Source organism: Xenopus tropicalis, chromosome 4, assembly GCF_000004195.4.
Source record: "Xenopus tropicalis strain Nigerian chromosome 4, UCB_Xtro_10.0, whole genome shotgun sequence".
NCBI lineage: Eukaryota > Metazoa > Chordata > Amphibia > Anura > Pipidae > Xenopus > Xenopus tropicalis.
Window position 1 is genome coordinate 64065053 of NC_030680.2, and position 19199 is coordinate 64084251.

A 19199-nucleotide genomic window follows, 5' to 3' on the forward strand; every position below is an offset into this window, starting at 1 on the left:
TATTAAATGTAATGGGCTTCTATTTTGATACTACTTAAAGGAGAACTAACCCCTAGCCTAAAGTTTAGCATCTCTATTGTAGTATTGAACTGGGACTTCACAGTTGTCACAGGAGCTCCCCATTTTGGATTTTGTCAGAAGTGTCAGTGACACTGACATGCTCAGTGTGCTCTGAGCAGCCAATGAGAAGCTAAGCTTAGGAGTCATGCTTATCAAGCAGAAAATTAGGTTTGCCTGCCATATAAGCTGATGCTAAAGGACTGATTATTAAAATCTGATGCTAATTGCACTGGTTTCAGAGATACTATGTAATATGATCCTGGCTTAATTACTAATCCGCCTTTTATTGTGCCATTTATATTCTAAAAATACAATATATACAATCTAACTGACAGCAGCACAGAGCATGTGCAGTGAATCAGCAGAAAAGAAGATGGGGAGCTACTGGGGCATCTTTGGAGGCACAGATCTTCCCTGCTAAAGAGCTGTGGTTGGCTTGGGCTGGTACAGAAGCACAAAACATACAACATGTACAACATTTCTAGCCTACTTCTTTAGTTAAGCTTTAGTTCTCCGTTAACTCATAATTCAAACTCATTCCAGTACAAGTATAGGATCTGTTATCCAGAATGCATGAATAACCATATTATAAGTCATTTAAACTTTAAATAAACCCAATGGGATTGTTTGCCACCAATATGGATCCATGCATCTTAGTTGGGAGAAAGTTCAATCTACTGTTTTTTTATTACAGGAAAAAAATGAAATAATTTGATTTGAAGCTTTCTGGATAACAGGTTTCTGAATAAAGAATCCCATACCTGTGCAACATTACTAAAAAGGGTGTCAGAGGTTAATGCAGGAGGTAAAAGAAGCAGAAGCAAAATGTCCAGGACTAGCAGTAATGACTTTTTATTTTTTTTTAATGAAAGAATTGGTATATTGTATTATAAATACTTTTGCAAGTTTTTATTTGATAATATGTTTCCCTTCATTTAAAGTGTTTTAATAAAGTACTGCAGAATCCATTCTAAATTATATGGTTCACGCAAGCTATCTATTGAATGAGCATACATCTTTGGTAGGCATTTATAGAAAAATCTCACAGACAGGCCAATGTGAAAATAATAGCACTATTACTAGTGATGAGCAAAGCTGTCCTGTTTCACTTCGCCCCTAATTTGCAAATCTGCTGAACTTAGAAAGCCCTTACTGGACAATATTTGTCCAAAAAACTGCTAAAGTACCAAGCTAATAACAAAACTCTGGAATAGTGAATACATTATTATATTAAAAGAGAACTAAAGGTGAAAGGGGTCAATTACAATGCCCCACGTACAATGTCACTCAGCACTTACCAGATCTTTTTGTATTTGGCAATAAACCAACAGAGAAGCAAGCTCTAGGTTTTCACTGTAACCGTTTTTTAGTGGAACTGATCTATAACCTGAAAAGTAAACAATGTTGAAGTATTAAACATCTTTTAAAAAATACTTATAAATATATATAACATATGTATTATAATACATATTATTATAAGTTGTATCTAAGTTTTTGGCATACAAATAAGTGTTAAGTTTTTGACATGTGTGCGACACCTAAACTCTAACACTGAAGCAGCTAAAACCAATAAACAATCTGAATAATTTGTATTTCTTTATCATAAAGAACACAATATATAACAGCAATAAATTTGCAATATATGGTACAGGTATAGGAGCAATGCTTGGGGTTAGGATTTCTATAGATAAGGGATCTTTCCATAATTTGTAACTCCATATTTTAAATCTGCAAAAGAATCATCTCAACATTACATAAACCCAATAGGATTGTTTTACCACCAACATGGATTCATGCTGCTTAGTTACTATAATGTACAAGCTACTGTTTTATTTTTACAGGGAAAAAGGAAATAATTAATTTTGTTTTAAAGATCTGCTTAATGGGTCATGGCGTTCCCATATATGAAGCTTTCAGGATAACGGGTTTCTGGATAAGGGTTCCTATACCTGTATTTTAATGTCTTGTTTGAAATGTCAGATTGGTTCTTTCTGCACTGGTTAATGGACCGGTGCTGAATGTTAGTTATAGGTACATAATACTGGAAAACAGAGTAAAATGCTGCGTAGAATTAATGTCACATTTATCAAGGTGCGTGTATTATTTTACATTGCCCAAATGCCAGATTTGAAACTGTTATTTTATACCACTTCAGGCCTTGTGTAATCACACAATTAAAGTCAATAGGAGGATTTCAAGTACCAAGTTCTGGCAGAAAGGAAACACAAAAAAAAGTGATGGATAAATGACACCATTAAAAGTACACCATTTTTAACACAGTTGATGCCTGGTGATGTGTGGTGTATTTCACCATTTTTTACACAACATGATAAATAAGCCCCTAAGCTTTACTCACAAATGCAAAAGTAAAGCAAAATTGAATCCAGAAAGGTAAGTTGCATTCTACTTGCTCCTTTGCAACTTGCAGTGAGAGCCAATGCACCTCTTTATCCCATTCTGATGAATTACGTGCATGTGTATGCACCAATACTATAGAACCCTGGAATTAAAGGCTGGTCAGATCTAGGGCTTTATGTAACTGACCTGCATCAAGCAATAATGTTATTAGTACCAGGGGTCAGAAGTCTGTAACACACATTATACTAAAACGGACTCTCCTTTGTGTCCAAATTGGTGCATTGCATGCAAATTGCAGGGGACTCAACTTACCATGCACCTACAATTATGCTGGAATTCTTGGGATATGGATATAAATATGGCAATGTGCATACAAATTTTGCACTTTGTAATACGTTCAAAAATGAGGCTTGTATTTTTTAAGGTCAGAATTAGTCTTCACACAAACTCACAATGAAAATATTCAAGAAACAAAAAGCCAACCCACAGGATTTGCATGACAAAACTCATATTTACCTGTTTTTAAACATTTAACTGGGATGGTGCACTGAGCTAAGAAGTTGGGGTCACTGAACATATCTTCTTCATATACTACAAACCTCAGAAAGGCAATCTCAGGCTCATGGATCTCAAACTCAGCCTGTTGAGAACTTCCTGACCATACAGGGTTGAGGCCATTATCATCTGTAATTATCAAGATGGCAAAATTAAGTTTAAAAATCCACAAGTGCTACAAAAGAATATAGAATTCAACAGAACATTCTGAACTTTGGGCACTGTTCCCAGTACTGACCAGATGTGACAACTGAACAGATTGTTGCTAGTTTAAATGTCATTTGATTAGTGTGGGGAAACAATTTCTTCACAGACCATTATTAAGATAGAATGGATATGGTAGTGTGGCAGTCCTGTGAACCTAGCAGCAGGACCAGCCACAGGCTAATCTGAATAACCGAAATGGATGTATGCAAAAAGCACATTTTGACACAAGTACCTTTATTGAAAGTGGTTTTACGTGCAATTCACTATGATGAAAAGTTCAGGTTGCCCACTGTGCTTGAGCTCATAAATAGCCCTTGTGAATAACTATTTCACCCACATGGGTGTTCTTACTAATTTATTAAAAATTCTTGAAGATATGGCATAAATGACTATACTTACTCATAACAATTGTTCTGAACTTATTGTTGTCATATTCCCCACCGCATACCTCCACTTCTACAAAAGGGCATGCAATACCTCTCCCTGGTTTTGGCAAATGTCGAGCTCCTAAGACCTGGGAGAACAATAATTTCAGGTTTCATATTGATGAAGTAATAAAAGAAGAATACAGTCAACTGACCCCCCCAAATCCTCTTTTTAATCATTACTGTCATTTAGTAGTAAAAAGTCTAACCTTAATTGTCACAATCATTTGGAGCTGTCTTCTAGAGTCACTGGGGTCATATGACTCTTCCCTCATACACTCTGGCTGCAGGATGTAGCCGCATTCTCCATTGTAAGCGAACATTGCATTATTTATTTGCATGTACCTATCTGAAAATAGAGTAAAAGAGAGGATTGTAACCTCAAATCTTGCATCTTAAAGGACATTTAATCCTCCTACACAAGAATGTAATTAGTGAACAGACTCTCTGAAATCTTCAAATGCCTGCCACTCCTGTTGTTCACAGATTAACAGTAAAGCTGCAGCTTCCCCTTTATCACTTGGGATTCTTTCTCCTCCTTTAACTCACTCAGCTCCCTCTCTTAGAAACTGACTTTGGCTTTTGGCTTACTGAGCATGCTCACTTCTTCTCAACTCAGGTTACCGAACACACCCTTCAGTCTAGCAGCCAATGAAGAGATGGCATTGCTGTTTTCTGCTGTAGCTGTGCACTCTACTGGAGACATGCTTTTCTCCTAACCTCCTGTCCTGAGCTCAGTTTAACTGTTACAGGGCTCAATCCAAGCAGGACTTTTTATCAAAGTAAGTTCTGCCTGTGTAAGCCTGCATTCTTCATTGCTTGGGCTTTACATCGCACATGTTCTGTTTGTACATGTAAATGTCACTGATAATATGTCAGAGGGAAGATGGCCGCCAAATGAAAGCTGCTATTTGTTTAAGGAAAATGTGATGGTGCTGGCAAACAGAGGAGATATATGCAATGCAAATAGTGTGGTTTGGGTGAGGGAGATGTGCCCAACTTATATACATGGAATCCCCATAAGCCCAGCCTAGAAGCTGAATGGTCAGTGGTAAGCAAGACTCTTGCAAGGCTCTGTAAGGTACTGGTGGGCTTAGGGAAGAGATCTCATTGATGGGACTTTTGGGACAACCCAAAAGTTCTTCTTATAAGGACATTACTTGTTGCAAATGCTATGTATGCTATTACTGTAGCAGACATCCTTTTATAGTCAGACACAAATCTCCAATCAATTGTGAGTTAAAATATAGTGCTTTGTGTCTGTCTTTTGCATTGTGCCCACTTTCATACATGAGCCTATACTTGGGGTACTTGGCTCATACCAACACAAGCATGCTTACCTGGAGTCTGGTAATTTAGTGCAATCATCTGGTCTCCACAGAGCCATAGGGGTAGGGGGTCATAGTTTGAAGAGTCAACTCTTGAGGACTTAGGGTAGATTCGCGTAAAGGCTTTACGGTTATACCGCAACAACTCAATGGATTTTTGTCGAGCAATACTCTCTCCCTTATTCTCTGCAAATGATCGAATTTCCCGAAAATCCGGCGACTCTACAATCAAAAATTAATTTAATCTTATTTTAGTGCAAAAGAAATGGGCGTCATTTTAAAAACAGCAGTTACCTCAAAGTCAACTAAGGATATATATATGTGTGTATATATATATATACATACATACACATACATACATATATATATACATATATATATATATATTTATAGGTATGGGATGCCTTTTCCGGAAACCCGTTATCCAGAAATCTCTGAATTACGGAAAGCCCATCTTCCATAGACTCCATTTTAATCAAATAATTCTGAATTTTAAAACTGATTTTCTTTTTCTCTGTAAAAATAAAACAGTACCTTGTAATTGATCCCGACTAAGATATAAATTATCCTTATTGGATGCAAAACTATCCTGTTGAGTTTAACAAATGTTTTATTGATTTTAAGTAGACTTAAGGTATGGAGATCCAAATTACGGAAAGACCCCTTATCCGGAATACCCTTGGTCCTGAGTATTCTGGATAACGGGTCCTATACCTGTATATACATACATATATATACACATATATATCAAGTCCAAAGAGAGCACTCACAGCAGAGGAATCAGTGAAAAACGGCAAATTCATTAGTGAGAATATTATTATATAGATGTGAATGTGCAAAATTCTGTGATTTTCACTAAAAAGGATGTAGATTAAAAATCAATAGTTAAAAAGAGATCAAATGCGAAAATCAATGCATAAAAAAGCATAATCGGCATATCAAACAATATGGAAATCAGAAGCCCAGTAGTTCATTATCCACTCATATAGTTATTAAAGTCCATATAATTAACAACCACGTGGCAACATGATTACAGTGGAATATATCCACAGAGAAATGATCCCCTGTAGAATCAATAGTAATCCATATTAGCTCAAAGAAAACAAGATAGTGAAAACTCTCATTTAGACCCTGAGGGGCAATTGTGTCAAGTCTTCGGATCCATTGAGCCTCTCTCTGTAACAATAACTTAGATCTATCTTCTCCACGTGGCAAGGGAGGGATATAATCAATCAATATCGCCCTTAACATGGCCAACAAATGTTTTTACTGTACGAAGTGTCTAGCCAACAGGGTGTCAGATTACTGATCTATGGTTGTTCATCCGTGTTCGAAAAGTTGTAATGCATTTTCCTATATAGTATAGGCCACAAGGGCACATGATAGGGTATATAACATATTCAGATATACATGAAAGTCTGTGTCGAATCAAAAACTCTTTCCCAGTATGTGGGTGGGCAAAGGTGGCCCCCGTGAAACCAACAACCACAGGTTTTACGATTGCCACACCGAAAACATCCAGGTTAACTGGTCCTCAAACATCCAGGTTTTACTGGTCCTCAAACATCCAGGTTTTACTGGTCCACCCGGCCTGTGTCTATATAATCCAAAAAGAAGACCAGTGCTCATCACATAAATTTCCAAAAAATATAAAAGCTTTGCTGTTTGATCAACGTTTCGGTCACAACTTAGACCTTTCTGAAGAAGTTTTGATCATACAGTAAAGCTTGTATGTTTTTTGAAAATTTCTGTGTGTGATGGTCTTCTTTTTTGGATCATGTTGAACTATAAGTCAGCACTCACTAGGCCTGTGCATCTTTTTGGTGACCTTCTGAATATCTTTTATATATACTACTTCATCATGCATAGTTCATGCACGTACAAAACATTTATTACTAACAGTACCTAATTTCTCCTTAGCTTCACTTTTGGGCTTACAGTACATAACCAGATCAGATAATTCTCGGGCAATCTCTTGCTGCTTCTCCAGTGTTCCCTTTTCAAAGTCCTGTTAAAATAGAAAACCACATCAGGTGTAAGTAGCTTTCATTCATTTAAGAAAATAGAAGGCACATGTTTATGCATTGTTATTTGATGAAAAAATATCATTTTCTTTTCAATTAAAACAAAAGTTAGAGGCACTTTCTTAATTATTAAATACATTCTGGCAGCTCAAGCAATTCTTAAGGACCTATAGCTAACAATATAAACAGAACAACCACAAATTATGCATTTTTACTAACTGAACATTGAGTATAAAAATGTATGTGGTTTGTCAGATTGTTATGGGCCATTTACAGTATACCTTCACCACAACAACACATCAGAAACCTCTAGCATGACTCTATCTATTGTAGCTATCTCCATTATGGGATTGCAATATAATCTTATTTTTATTATACAGTTTACCTTTGTACAGTTTTAAAGATCCCAATTCTCTGCTTTTTTCATTTACATTTGAAGCGTGAGTCTTTCAATAAATATTTTTTTTAATGCAAAGTTGTTTACTCTATGCAATTTTGGTAGTTCTTCTGATCCCAAATTGATTTTTAGCTGTATGACTTGTGGCAATGGCAATTGGTTTTAAATAAATTCCCACACAGAACCAAAGCTATCAAACTTTTCTAATTACAGTTCTGTATTAGAGCTTAGTGTGTATAAACATTGACTTACCTCTGCTCCCTTTTTCTGTTCAATCTGTTGGATGTGTTTGTACCACACAAAAAACTCTTCTATTGTATCTGCTGCAAAATCTACAGTAGGCTCTTCTGGATTCTTGGATTCCAGGGACAAAACAAACTGTTTGTTATATTTTCCATTAAGCAACTTCCCTGCAGGAAAAGGATTCATATTTAAAAAAGTGCATTAAACCATAATTAATATTGTACATTTAAAAAAAATTTAAAAAGAATTACAGAACTGCTGGGATTAAAAAAAAGACAAATTAAAAACATAACTAGGTAGTACAGTATGTCAAACAGCTAAAAACTCATCTCAATCATCTTTTTCCACCTTTTCCCAACTTATTTTTATCTTTTCCCGCTGCCTAACAATACTGATTCACTGTTAGAAAAACCAATTACTAGTTAACAAATATCACTCTGAATCCTGCTTTTGAATTTATTTATACAAAGTTATTTGCATTGCGGCCTAAACTGTAGAACTCAATACTTTTATTCGGGGGGTGTTCTTAAATAATCACATCTGGTTTTAAATCTATGAGTTAAATACAATATCAGCCTTCAATGCTACATGTTACACATTCATAAAGGTATTAAAAAAAATAATAATAATAAACCTACACAAAATATTTTGTATAGATAACCATTTCTACAAATATTAAGCTACAAGAAAATCAGGCAGGAAAAACAACTACCCTTTCCTGAACCAGAACCGCTTAATTTACATATATTTCCCTCTGCCTAATTCTTTGGCAATCATGTCCATGTTTCTCTCTCTGTGCCTCCAGTTGGCCACAGTCTACTTTTCCTGCTCTTGTATTTCAGCAATCAAAGAAGAGCTACAATCCCCTGTAAGAAAGGCCCCTTCTACCTGATCTCCCACAATTAGGGCCTCTCCAGCCTTTTCCACTGAACAAAGCAACCAGTCAAGTCTTATTCTTAGTCTTATTCTTTTTAAGAAGGGTCTGTTTCACCTGAACTGTTAGAGGAAGTCATGGGAATCTGTTTTGTCAGTTGAATGACGTGCCTAGATATTTTTTCTTCCTAAAAATGATGTTATTCATGGCCCACACAAGTTTTCATTTTCAAATGTATTTACTTTTATTGAAATGGTGAGTTCTAACAGACATAGCAAACAATGGAATAGATAGCATCATGATATGTTCTAATAGCTATAATCATTGGTTAATGTTAGCAATTACTAAACAGATTTGATTTGGCAAGGCATGTAAGCTTAAATATTATGTGGTATACTAAAGTACACTATGTATAATCTCATTTTTTTAATTGTAGTGCAGGAATTTTATGCAGTAATGAAGAAAAGAGGAAGGAACACTATTATTCTAGCTAACGCTGTCCTTCAATCTGTTGCTGATGCCTCTTTGTATTCTGATATTTTCTCATGTATCGGTTTTTGACTGTACTTGTCTGCTGAGAAAGAAATGCACTCAAAATGGCAGTGCATTTTTTTCTCAGCATTTCTGCCTGGTGTCTGTCTCTTCTTGTGTCTTTGTATGTTCCATACTATAATTTTTGGGTTGGGTTGGTTCTGCACACCACATTATAAATAATCAACAATAATAATAAAGTTTCAGTGATGTATATAAATGTGCATAAAGTATGTATTGTGCAATGGGCCATAGTCAGGTTAATGAGAAAATGTTATTTTATGACTTATCACATGAAAACTTGGCGAAATTCAATTTGAGGAAAAAAAAAAATTCTACCATCAGTTCCAGTTTTTCCCAAACTGATTTGCATTTGATTCTATGGGGAGATCTGTAATTGAATTAGGGGATAAGCTATCCTCATCAAATTGAACCTGGCCCATTGTGTACTAATGTTTGAAGACATGTACTTACTGATATTATATGATCCCATTTCCAGGATACCTCTGCACATGGACCCCAATGGACTGTCTTCAATAAGCTGTACAGTACAAAAACATTATATGTTTTATTTACCATTTGTACTAACTGAATTATACTCCTTCACTTTTCAGCTTCTACTTTTTAACCACGCACATGTACATGCAAAATAAATATCTGTAAAATGCTGCATTTTATAACACAAAACAAATCAGTTTACCATAGGGGAAACATTAAATGAAAACATTTTTTTTAATTGCCCTTTAGTGATAACTGCAGAGGACCAAACAACTTTGCCCATCTGATGTCACTTCTCATTCAGTTCCATAGGAGTTGTCAGCAGATTACCACACAATGACCATAAGGCAAATGGCACATGAGGTGATTAAAATGGTCTTGCTTCCATGCAGTTTCAACACCAAGAGAACTTTTCAAGACCAGATGATTACTGCTCGAAAACACAGCAGTTCAGAGTAAAATTAGCCTGACAACGAGGGTTCAGGCAATTAGCTTTTAAGTAAACCAAAGGGCGATTAGAACCAGTACTATATAAGTATTACCCATACTGGACAGATGAAGAAAAACACTTGCAGTAATTAAAAAGGAAATACTCCCAGAGCTAAAATATTAAATAAAATGTAAACTTTATAAAATGTTTCAAAAAGGAAAAAAATTCTAGAAATGAGGAAAAGCATATTAGATAAGGTATATTAGTGAGAGACAGAATTGGGGATTCCACCTGCTTGTTCCCTTTTTTTGTTATGCATAATTTCATAAAAGCAGGAATGCAGGATATCATTTCTATCTTTAAAGAATGGCAAAGCCACAAATTATAGGGGTCATCTGAAGGAGAAGGAAAGTTTTATCAGAGTAAGCTCTAAATAAACTAAGTAAGCTCTATCAGAAAGGTCTATGTAAATACAGTCATAAACACTTACAGAACTGCTGCTCTGGGTCCTCAGTGAAAAGAAACACCACATTTCTTTCCTTCTATTTTGAATATATGATTTGTGTCAGACTTCCTTCTCTCAGAAAAATAATTTACTAGTCTGCTCAGTTTTGCACCTCTCTCCATCTCCCCTCTCTGCTGTAATCTGAGCTGAGAGCTGTCCCCTGCCTGCAAGCTGCTGCCTGGAAGTGAAGTCAGACAAAGCTAAAATGCTGCTGCTATCTTGAACAAACAGAGGGATCTTCTGGGGCTGTTTATTCAGGTATGGTAAAGCATTCTGCAGAAAAAGTACAGCATTCTAGCTTGCACTATTGTGACTAATCTATTAGCAATATGTCTGAGTAGCTTTCCTCCTCCTTTAAGGCAAATTTCCCCTTGGTTTGTGTGTAAAACCTTATTCATTGAAGGCATTTGTGTAAAAGTACACTCCTGGCATTTCTATATTGTTGTGCTTGCAGCTGCCACCTTGCTATTTAAAATCAAGTGCTGATGCACCTGGTCTCACAAAGGAACTCTGGAGTTACCACCACCTCTGCCCCAGGTGGTAGCTGCACAGTTCACTTAGTGCCCAACAGGAGCAACAGGCACAGTGCCCTTGTATCTAAAGGACCAAGCGCACACATCACTTTCATGCAGAATGCTGGAAATGCCACCAAGAGAACTTAGAAAACTTTTAGTGCATTGGCCACAATTGCATCAGGCATAACTTCCCCTGCAAAGTGCCACAATTACACTTGAAATTGCCCTTTGTTTATTGCACTTTGAGATACTTTTGTCAAAAATGGGCCCTAAAATGCAAAAAAAAACAAAAAAAACAACTAAAGCGTTGTTCTTTAATTTCCTATGAGTTTTGCCAGTTTTGAAAAACTAGTAAACTGCACAAAGCTTTGCATTTTTCCTGTATTATTTGCCAGGTAATGACCATAATTGGCTAAGAATTCCCTGGGGTAAGGAAAGGTTATGTCAAGATTAAGAAAACACAGCTTTCAGTCAATAATATTCCTATATCTAAGGTATTGAACATCAAAGAAAAAAGTAAAGCCATATACTGGAGACAGAAGATTTAAATTTAAATTTGTAGATCAGCTTTTTCTTCTTCAATGCAGTAATTCCAATACAGTACTCTGTGGATTTTCAATATATCCAGCTCCCCCTAGCCCTTAAAGGGCACCTATCACCCATAATTTGTTTCCCCCACCAGAGGTGCAAACCACTTCCGACACAGGCTAATAGAGCCGCACTCCAGATACGGAAAAGAATAGTTTTTGTTTTAAAAGAGCTGCCCCTGCCAGTGCTGGGCGACCCGCGCTGGGAGAGAGCCCCAGGTGCGGGCACATGTTGGGACACACTTATGTGAAAAATGAGCATGTGCCTCAAATCTCCCATTATGCGCATGTGTGTGATGTAGGAAGGTGATTCACCACACCTACGTCAGGCACATGCACATAGTAACCGGAGGAGATCACATATTATGCACATGCTCCAACCAACATGGCCACTTGCACTGGTAGCTATTGTTTCCCACAAGCAGAGTGAAGGCTCTATTAGCCCGCACCTCTGGTGGAGGAAACAATATAGGGGTGATAGGTGCCCTTTAAAGTATTTTATGCATATGTTAAATACAATAACATTTTTTACCTGATTTGCAATTATTTCAGAAGCATTCATTGATATGTCCTCCACATAATTTGAGGGGAAAAAATACTGTATCTTGTCTCCATAATCTCCTTTCCACCTACAGAATGCATAAATATTGTAACAATTTGTAAAAAGTTGTTTAAATGGCTTACTAAGACATAATAGGGTTGATTCACTAAAGTGCGTTAAAACGTGCGCTATTTATAGCATGAGTTAAAAATGGTATCGCGTCTAAATGTTCGTGTTTTAACGCACGATTCACTAAAAGTATATTTGCATTAATTTAGACGCGATGCTGTGTGCGTTATTTAAGTCGCAAAGAATTTTCGTGCGGTATTTGACGGAACGTGCGCTAATCAATGCATCGCATCTTGACACAGTATATTGATTTGCTTTAAAGAGCGCCTATCAATACTTATATACTATATTATGTACAGTATATAATACTATATTATGTATATTATATAATTTATATTATAAAACTAATTAGAATTACATTTTCTTGCATTAAGTATAAAACATAAGCTTCCAGAAACATATAATTATGGAATTTACCTTCACAAATGATGGCTTACCAACGTTATTATTGCCAACTACAGGTAGCAACTACTGTTCTTTACTAGAAACTATGGACAAATGTTATTATAATAACTGAACCAGCCCAGGGTACTTCTGTAGACCATCACATTGTAATCTTCTTAGTTTATTTCTTCTTCACAGCAGGGCAACAGAAGAATGAAAAAGTAGTGCTCCATACTGCTAACAGGAGCACTGGCAAGAGTATCAAAGTTATCTGCCTCTTTAAAGCATCAGACAAAAAAAACTGACATGACACTTTTCCTTGATTGACACATTTATGAATGAGAAGTGTTCCAATTAAAAAAAAAAAAAAGATCATTAAATTGTATAATTTTCAAAATACACCCAATATCCTCTTACCATCCTTCAGAGACCCTTGAGACATTATGAATCAGGGCACCTGTGCAGAAGCTCAGCTCATCTGATCTTACAGCTGTATAGTTGTACAAAGCTTTCACTGTTCCTTGGGGCTTTAAGAGAATGAAGAGAAGGTTAGTAATGCAAAATAAATACAAAAACACAATTATTCCTTTCAGGAAATTGTTAATAAATTCCAACAATAGCAAACTGCAGGGAGTCCCTCCTTAGATTCCTAGTTCAATCAAATCTGCCCCTTCTACAAGCTGTCCGAAGTATATGCCCCTAAAGTAACATACAATGCTAACAATGTACTTGTTTACAAGGTTGTACAAATGATCCGCATTGTCAGGTAGCAAAAGGGTTGAAATATGGTATCCATATTGTTATTTCAGTTACTTCAGGTCTGCAGTTATTAAGGTCCTCTTGGATTTACAAAGAGCATTTATTTTGCATACAGTCATGAATCAGTAAATTATGGAACCATTTACAATTTGTAGCTCTGCCTCAAATATACTATTTCATACCATTGCTGGAGAAATTTCTTCAGGATTGACATACAGTTTATTCTTTACATCATATATGGCACTTAAATCCTTTTCCTAAAAAACACAAGGTAAATTGTTAGCATTTTACATAACACTGTTTTTTGTATATTACACTCAGTGTTTAATATTTTACATGTTATTTAGTGTTTCCTTGGCCTTTAGAAAGTCAACAGATATTGTACCTTATGAAAGATCAGTAGAACTAAAAACAAATACTCTCTCTCTCTCTCTCTCTCTCTCTCTCTCTCTCTCTCTCTCTCCCTCTCTCTCCCTCTCTCTCCCCCTCTCTCCCTCTCTCTCCCCCTCTCTCTCTCCCTCTCTCTCTCTCTCTCTCTCTCTCTCTCTCTCTCTCTCTCTCTCTCTCTCTCTCTCTCTCTCTCTCTCTCTCTCTCTCTCTCTCTCTCTCTCTCTCTCTCTCTCTCTCTCTCTCCCCTCTCTCTCTCTCTCTCTCTCTCTCTATACAGTGGTGTGAAAAACTATTTGCCCCCTTCCTGATTTCTTATTCTTTTGCATGTTTGTCACACTTAAATGTTTCTGCTCATCAAAAACTGTTAACTATTAGTCAAAGATAACATAATTGAACACAAAATGCAGTTTTTAAATGAAGGTTTACGTTATTAAGGGAGAAAAAAAACTCCAAATCTACATGGCCCTGTGTGAAAAAGTGATTGCCCCCCTTGTTAAAAAATAACTTAACTGTGGTTTATCAATTTCAATTTTCAATTTCAATATCAATTTCTGTAGTCACCCCCAGGCCTGATTACTGCCACACCTGTTTCAATCAAGAAATCACTTAAATAGGAGCTACCTGACACAGAGAAGTACACCAAAAGCACCTCAAAAGCTAGACATCATGCCAAGATCCAAAGAAATTGAGGAACAAATGAGAACAAAAGTAATTGAGATCTATCAGTCTGGTAAAGGTTATAAAGCCATTTCTAAAGCTTTGGGACTCCAGCGAACCGCAGTGAGAGCCATTATCCACAAATGGCAAAAACATGGAACAGTGGTGAACCTTCCCAGGAGTGGCCGGCCGACCAAAATTACCCCAAGAGCGCAGAGACAACTCATCCGAGAGGCCACAAAAGACCCCAGGACAACATCTAAAGAACTGCAGGCCTCACTTGCCTCAATTAAGGTCAGTGTTCACGACTCCACCATAAGAAAGAGACTTGGCAAAAACGGCCTGCATGGCAGATTTCCAAGGCGCAAACCACTTTTAAGCAAAAAGAACATTAAGGCTCGTCTCAATTTTGCTAAAAAACATCTCAATGATTGCCAAGACTTTTGAGAAAATACCTTGTGGACCGACGAGACAAAAGTTGAACTTTTTGGAAGGTGCGTGTCCTGTTACATCTGGCGTAAAAGTAACACAGCATTTCAGAAAAAGAACATCATACCAACAGTAAAATATGGTGGTGGTAGTGTGTTGGTCTGGGGTTGTTTTGCTGCTTCAGGACCTGGAAGGCTTGCTGTGATAGATGGAACCATGAATTCTACTGTCTACCAAAAAATCCTGAAGGAGAATGTCCGGCCATCTGTTCGTCAACTCAAGCTGAAGCGATCTTGGGTGCTGCAGCAGGACAATGACCCAAAACACACCAGCAAATCCACCTCTGAATGGCTGAATAAAACCAAAATGAAGACTTTGGAGTGGCCTAGTCAAAGTCCTGACCTGAATCCTATTGAGATGTTGTGGCATGACCTTAAAAAGGCGGTTCATGCTAGAAAACCCTCAAATAAAGCTGAATTACAACAATTCTGCAAAGATGAGTGGGCCAAAATTCCTCCAGAGCGCTGTAAAAGACTCGTTGCAAGTTATTGCAAACGCTTGATTGCAGTTATTGCTGCTAAGGGTGGCCCAACCAGTTATTAGGTTCAGGGGGCAATTACTTTTTCACACAGGGCCGTGTAGGTTTGGATTTTTTTTCTCCCTAAATAATAAAAACCCTCATTTAAAAACTGCATTTTGTGTTTACTTGTGTTATCTTTGACTAATAGTTAAATGTGTTTGATGATCAGAAACATTTTGTGTGACAAACATGCAAAAGAATAAGAAATCAGGAAGGGGGCAAATAGTTTTTCACACCACTGTATATATATATATATATATATATATGTCAATCCAAATAGTGTCAGCACTCCAAGGCTCAATATCCTGCGGGGTGCACAGCCAAAATGTGAGTATGCAAAAAGTAATAATCATCCGTGGCCGGCACATCCTTCAATGCTTTGTCAAAAATTTATTGAAAACATATTGTTTAAAACCGACGTTTCGGTCCTTATTAGGACCTTTCTCAAGTCCTAATGAGGTCCAAAACGTCGATTTTAAACAGTATATTTTCAATAAATTTTTGACAAAGTATTGAAGGGTGTGTCATCATCAGGATGACGATCCCATGTGGATCGAAATGCGTAGATATTATGCCTGAATAAAGGATTTTTTCTACGGATATTTATGCTCTCTGTGAACTGGATATAAATATATATAGTCATATACATATGGCTAAATGTTTTGTTGATTTTCTAAGGGAAAATCATTTAACATAACCTGTGCAGGAAACAAACGGCAAATTTGAATGCACATCACAATTTATTAGCTGAATTTAATAGATAAAAAAATCATTCATCATTCCAGTTTATTTACTAGTGTTATTTGTGTAAAATCAATAGTTTTGTGCTGTGCACATTGCATTCTGTTATTGCAAAACTGTTACATTGCAGAGACATTGCACATGTAGCCACATGTGCAATGTCTCTGCAATGTGACAGTTTTGCAATAGCAGAATGCAATGTCCCCTGAATGCTGTCTGCATTTGACAGCCCTCTATTCAACTGGGAGTGGGAAAAGGCAGGTATGCAACCCCCCCCCCTATCCTCTAACTTGCAGGTCATGCAGACATGTAAGTTAGGGACCATCAGTGGACCTGTGACCCACTGAAGCTTCACTGTGTACCTTTTCCTGAATTTTGTCTCCATGCTAGGTGCACTGTGCAGCCTTTCCCCTGGGCAGAATGCTGTCTGAATAAGCACCATGATGCTCCCCTCTTGCTCTTCTGCCTCAGGGAACAGAAAATGACCACTTATGTTGAAAATATGGTATACTTTGTTCTCTGGAGAGTGTGTGATAATGTCTACCAGATAGTAAATCAACAAAACATTATTTCACTATGGTTGCCCAAGATCTTTGATACTGACTTTATAAAGAAGCACAGTTAGGAATGCATTTTTTGTAAGAGATTACATTTATAATAAGCTTTAGAAAAAAAAACATACTGTGCTATATCTCTGAAGTAACTCTTCTGTAACTGGATAGCGTAGTTTCATTTTTCGGTATAGCGGGTGTTTCTGGTAATAGCTGACAAGTTCCACAAGGTTTTCAAAGTATGCAGAAGTTCCTAGTACAAACATGCGTCCATCCCTTTGTATTCTACAGTGCTTCACTTTCCCTTCAGCTCTGGGGAAAAGGGCATTTTTTAAGAACTGAAATCTTTAAAAATCATGAATACATTATCATGGCTGTAGTCTATTGTGGCACAAATATTAGCTAATATAATGCACTAATATAGGAGTTTATAATAAATCTATTGAGATCCAGAAATTTAGAAATTATTAGAATACATTTATAAATGTTTCTAAAGATGTCAAATTAAAGTTGACATCACTGCTATGATGCCATCCAGCTTCATATTGGTGGAGGAACTAACTTTGCTTTGTTTCATAGATCCCATTATAACTATATTTATGCAGCTGCAAGCATGAATAGTAATGGCAACAAATACAAGTTGTTTGTCGAACAGTAACAAGCAAGGGCTTCCTTATTTCCCTATTCTTAATATGCTGCAACTTCCAGGTATAAAGAACAATGAAATGGTAAGCGTTTTAGCATCATATAAATAAGAGACACATATCAGTTTTCAAACTCAACAGCAAGGTCATAAATACTTACATCTTTCATTATGATGTTAAAAATCCACCAATTTGTTGAGTATGTATTTTTTAAAATAAAAAAGTAAAAGATTATTAGTGATCACCTGCGGCCAAAAAGTGTTCTGGATATAATAATTTAGTCATGCTTTGTGTCCCAGACTAATAGCAGGATTAATTTGTTGTATCAAGCGAAGCAATGTAATGTAAATGCATCTGACACGGTATAACTAGGTAGGGGGAAAATGTTAAGGAAGCAAACTGATAAACCCTGTTAATATTTCATATCCTAAAATCTACAAGAACAAAATATCAAAATATTACAAAAAACAAACAAAATTATTACCCACAAAAAGTTATGTGAATTTTAGGTATGGTGTTCCATTTTATGTTATATGGAGCCCTAGGATGACAAAATCAGTGCTACAGAAAAACAAATAACTTTAATTCTGCTAAGGAATAACAAAACTTGCTTACAGCCATGTCTTACTATACCTAAAAGTAATTGCATAGGAATCTTGTTCCTCTCTTCTTCTTATTAAAAAGGCCCCATCCCGAGGGATTCTCATTAACATATCTTCTGCCTCTCCTCTGCTGAGGTTATCATAGTACCAGCTGCAAGAAAAAAAAATAACAGACTTAAAACTGCTTTTATTTTAACAGTATTTAAACATTTATCCTAAGAAAGGCAAATGGTCTAAATCCATCTCCAATTTGCCTCAAAAGGGGAAAAGATTTGTTTCTTACGTAAAATGGACAATTCCTAAATCAGGACTATTATTACTAAAATATACAGTAGAACCCTGATTTTACGTTTCCCAGGGAAATGGTGTAAATTCTGGGAAAGTATTAAATCCGGGCAAGTAAAACTAAATCTTGCCTGAATGGAACTGTGACAAAACAGCACCAACTCTGGGAAAACTTTTACATCTGTGGATGTAAAGTCGTGGTTCTACTGTAATAATAATATTAGTACCCTAATAATGCAAAATAGGCACACAGTCCTTTCTGTTTTATGTATTTGCTGGTACAACCGCTTCAGGGACTGAATTCTATAACTATACATCACATTAAGAGGAAATCCTTCTATGTTCTGGAAAAATCTACTCTATAGGTAATTACATTCTGGTATGGCCCCTTATATATTTATATATACACATCCTTAAGCTTCTGTTCTCCAATCTAATCAATCCTAACTTGGCCAGCCTTTATTTATTAACCATGACATTAGTGGGAAAAGTAAAATTACCCTTAGGTTTCAGTTGGTTGTCCCTATAGTTGCATTTACACAACCTGGCAACTAGAGATACAGTGAGGCTCATTTATAAACACTCGGCAAATTTTCATCTAGACAGTAACCAGATGTTCCAGATAAACAAACTAAGGGCATCCCAATGCGTGAGAGTTACAATTAAGCAATCCAACACAAGACACATTTTATAACAGGCATCCATTCTCTCATTGCAGTCAATGCTTGTGGAACAGTATGCCAGCAACAATTTAGGCTATATTGCCCAAGATATTTATGCATTAAAATTACTTTTTGTAATTTTGTACATTATTTTAAGATGCGTGATTCATTGAAATTGCTTGCAGCTGTCTTGGCCTTCAACTAAAAGTTGGGATTTAAGACCAGCAGTACTCTTCTAAGTACAGTTAACAAATATCTAATCTTAAAAATGTAAAAGCCCTCAGTTTCTGCATTGTTTCTCAGACACG

General features: G+C 36.4%; 1 protein-coding gene across 4 annotated transcripts in view; it reads right to left on the reverse strand.

Annotated features, from left to right (window-relative positions):
• Positions 1-19199, reverse strand: part of plcg2 (phospholipase C gamma 2) — an 81491-nt gene that overhangs the window by 10889 nt on the left and 51403 nt on the right. For all 4 annotated transcript variants that reach the window (XM_002934948.5, XM_018093520.2, XM_018093522.2 and 1 more), the window contains exons 19-31: positions 17976-18095; positions 16830-17010; positions 13533-13607; positions 13009-13118; positions 12070-12166; positions 9477-9543; positions 7607-7764; positions 6839-6941; positions 4946-5155; positions 3815-3954; positions 3580-3694; positions 2935-3102; positions 1359-1447 (exon numbers count right to left, since the gene is read on the reverse strand). In XM_002934948.5, coding sequence (XP_002934994.2) covers positions 1359-1447; positions 2935-3102; positions 3580-3694; positions 3815-3954; positions 4946-5155; positions 6839-6941; positions 7607-7764; positions 9477-9543; positions 12070-12166; positions 13009-13118; positions 13533-13607; positions 16830-17010; positions 17976-18095 — 1633 coding nt within the window. The remainder of the gene's footprint in view (positions 1-1358; positions 1448-2934; positions 3103-3579; positions 3695-3814; positions 3955-4945; positions 5156-6838; positions 6942-7606; positions 7765-9476; positions 9544-12069; positions 12167-13008; positions 13119-13532; positions 13608-16829; positions 17011-17975; positions 18096-19199) is intronic.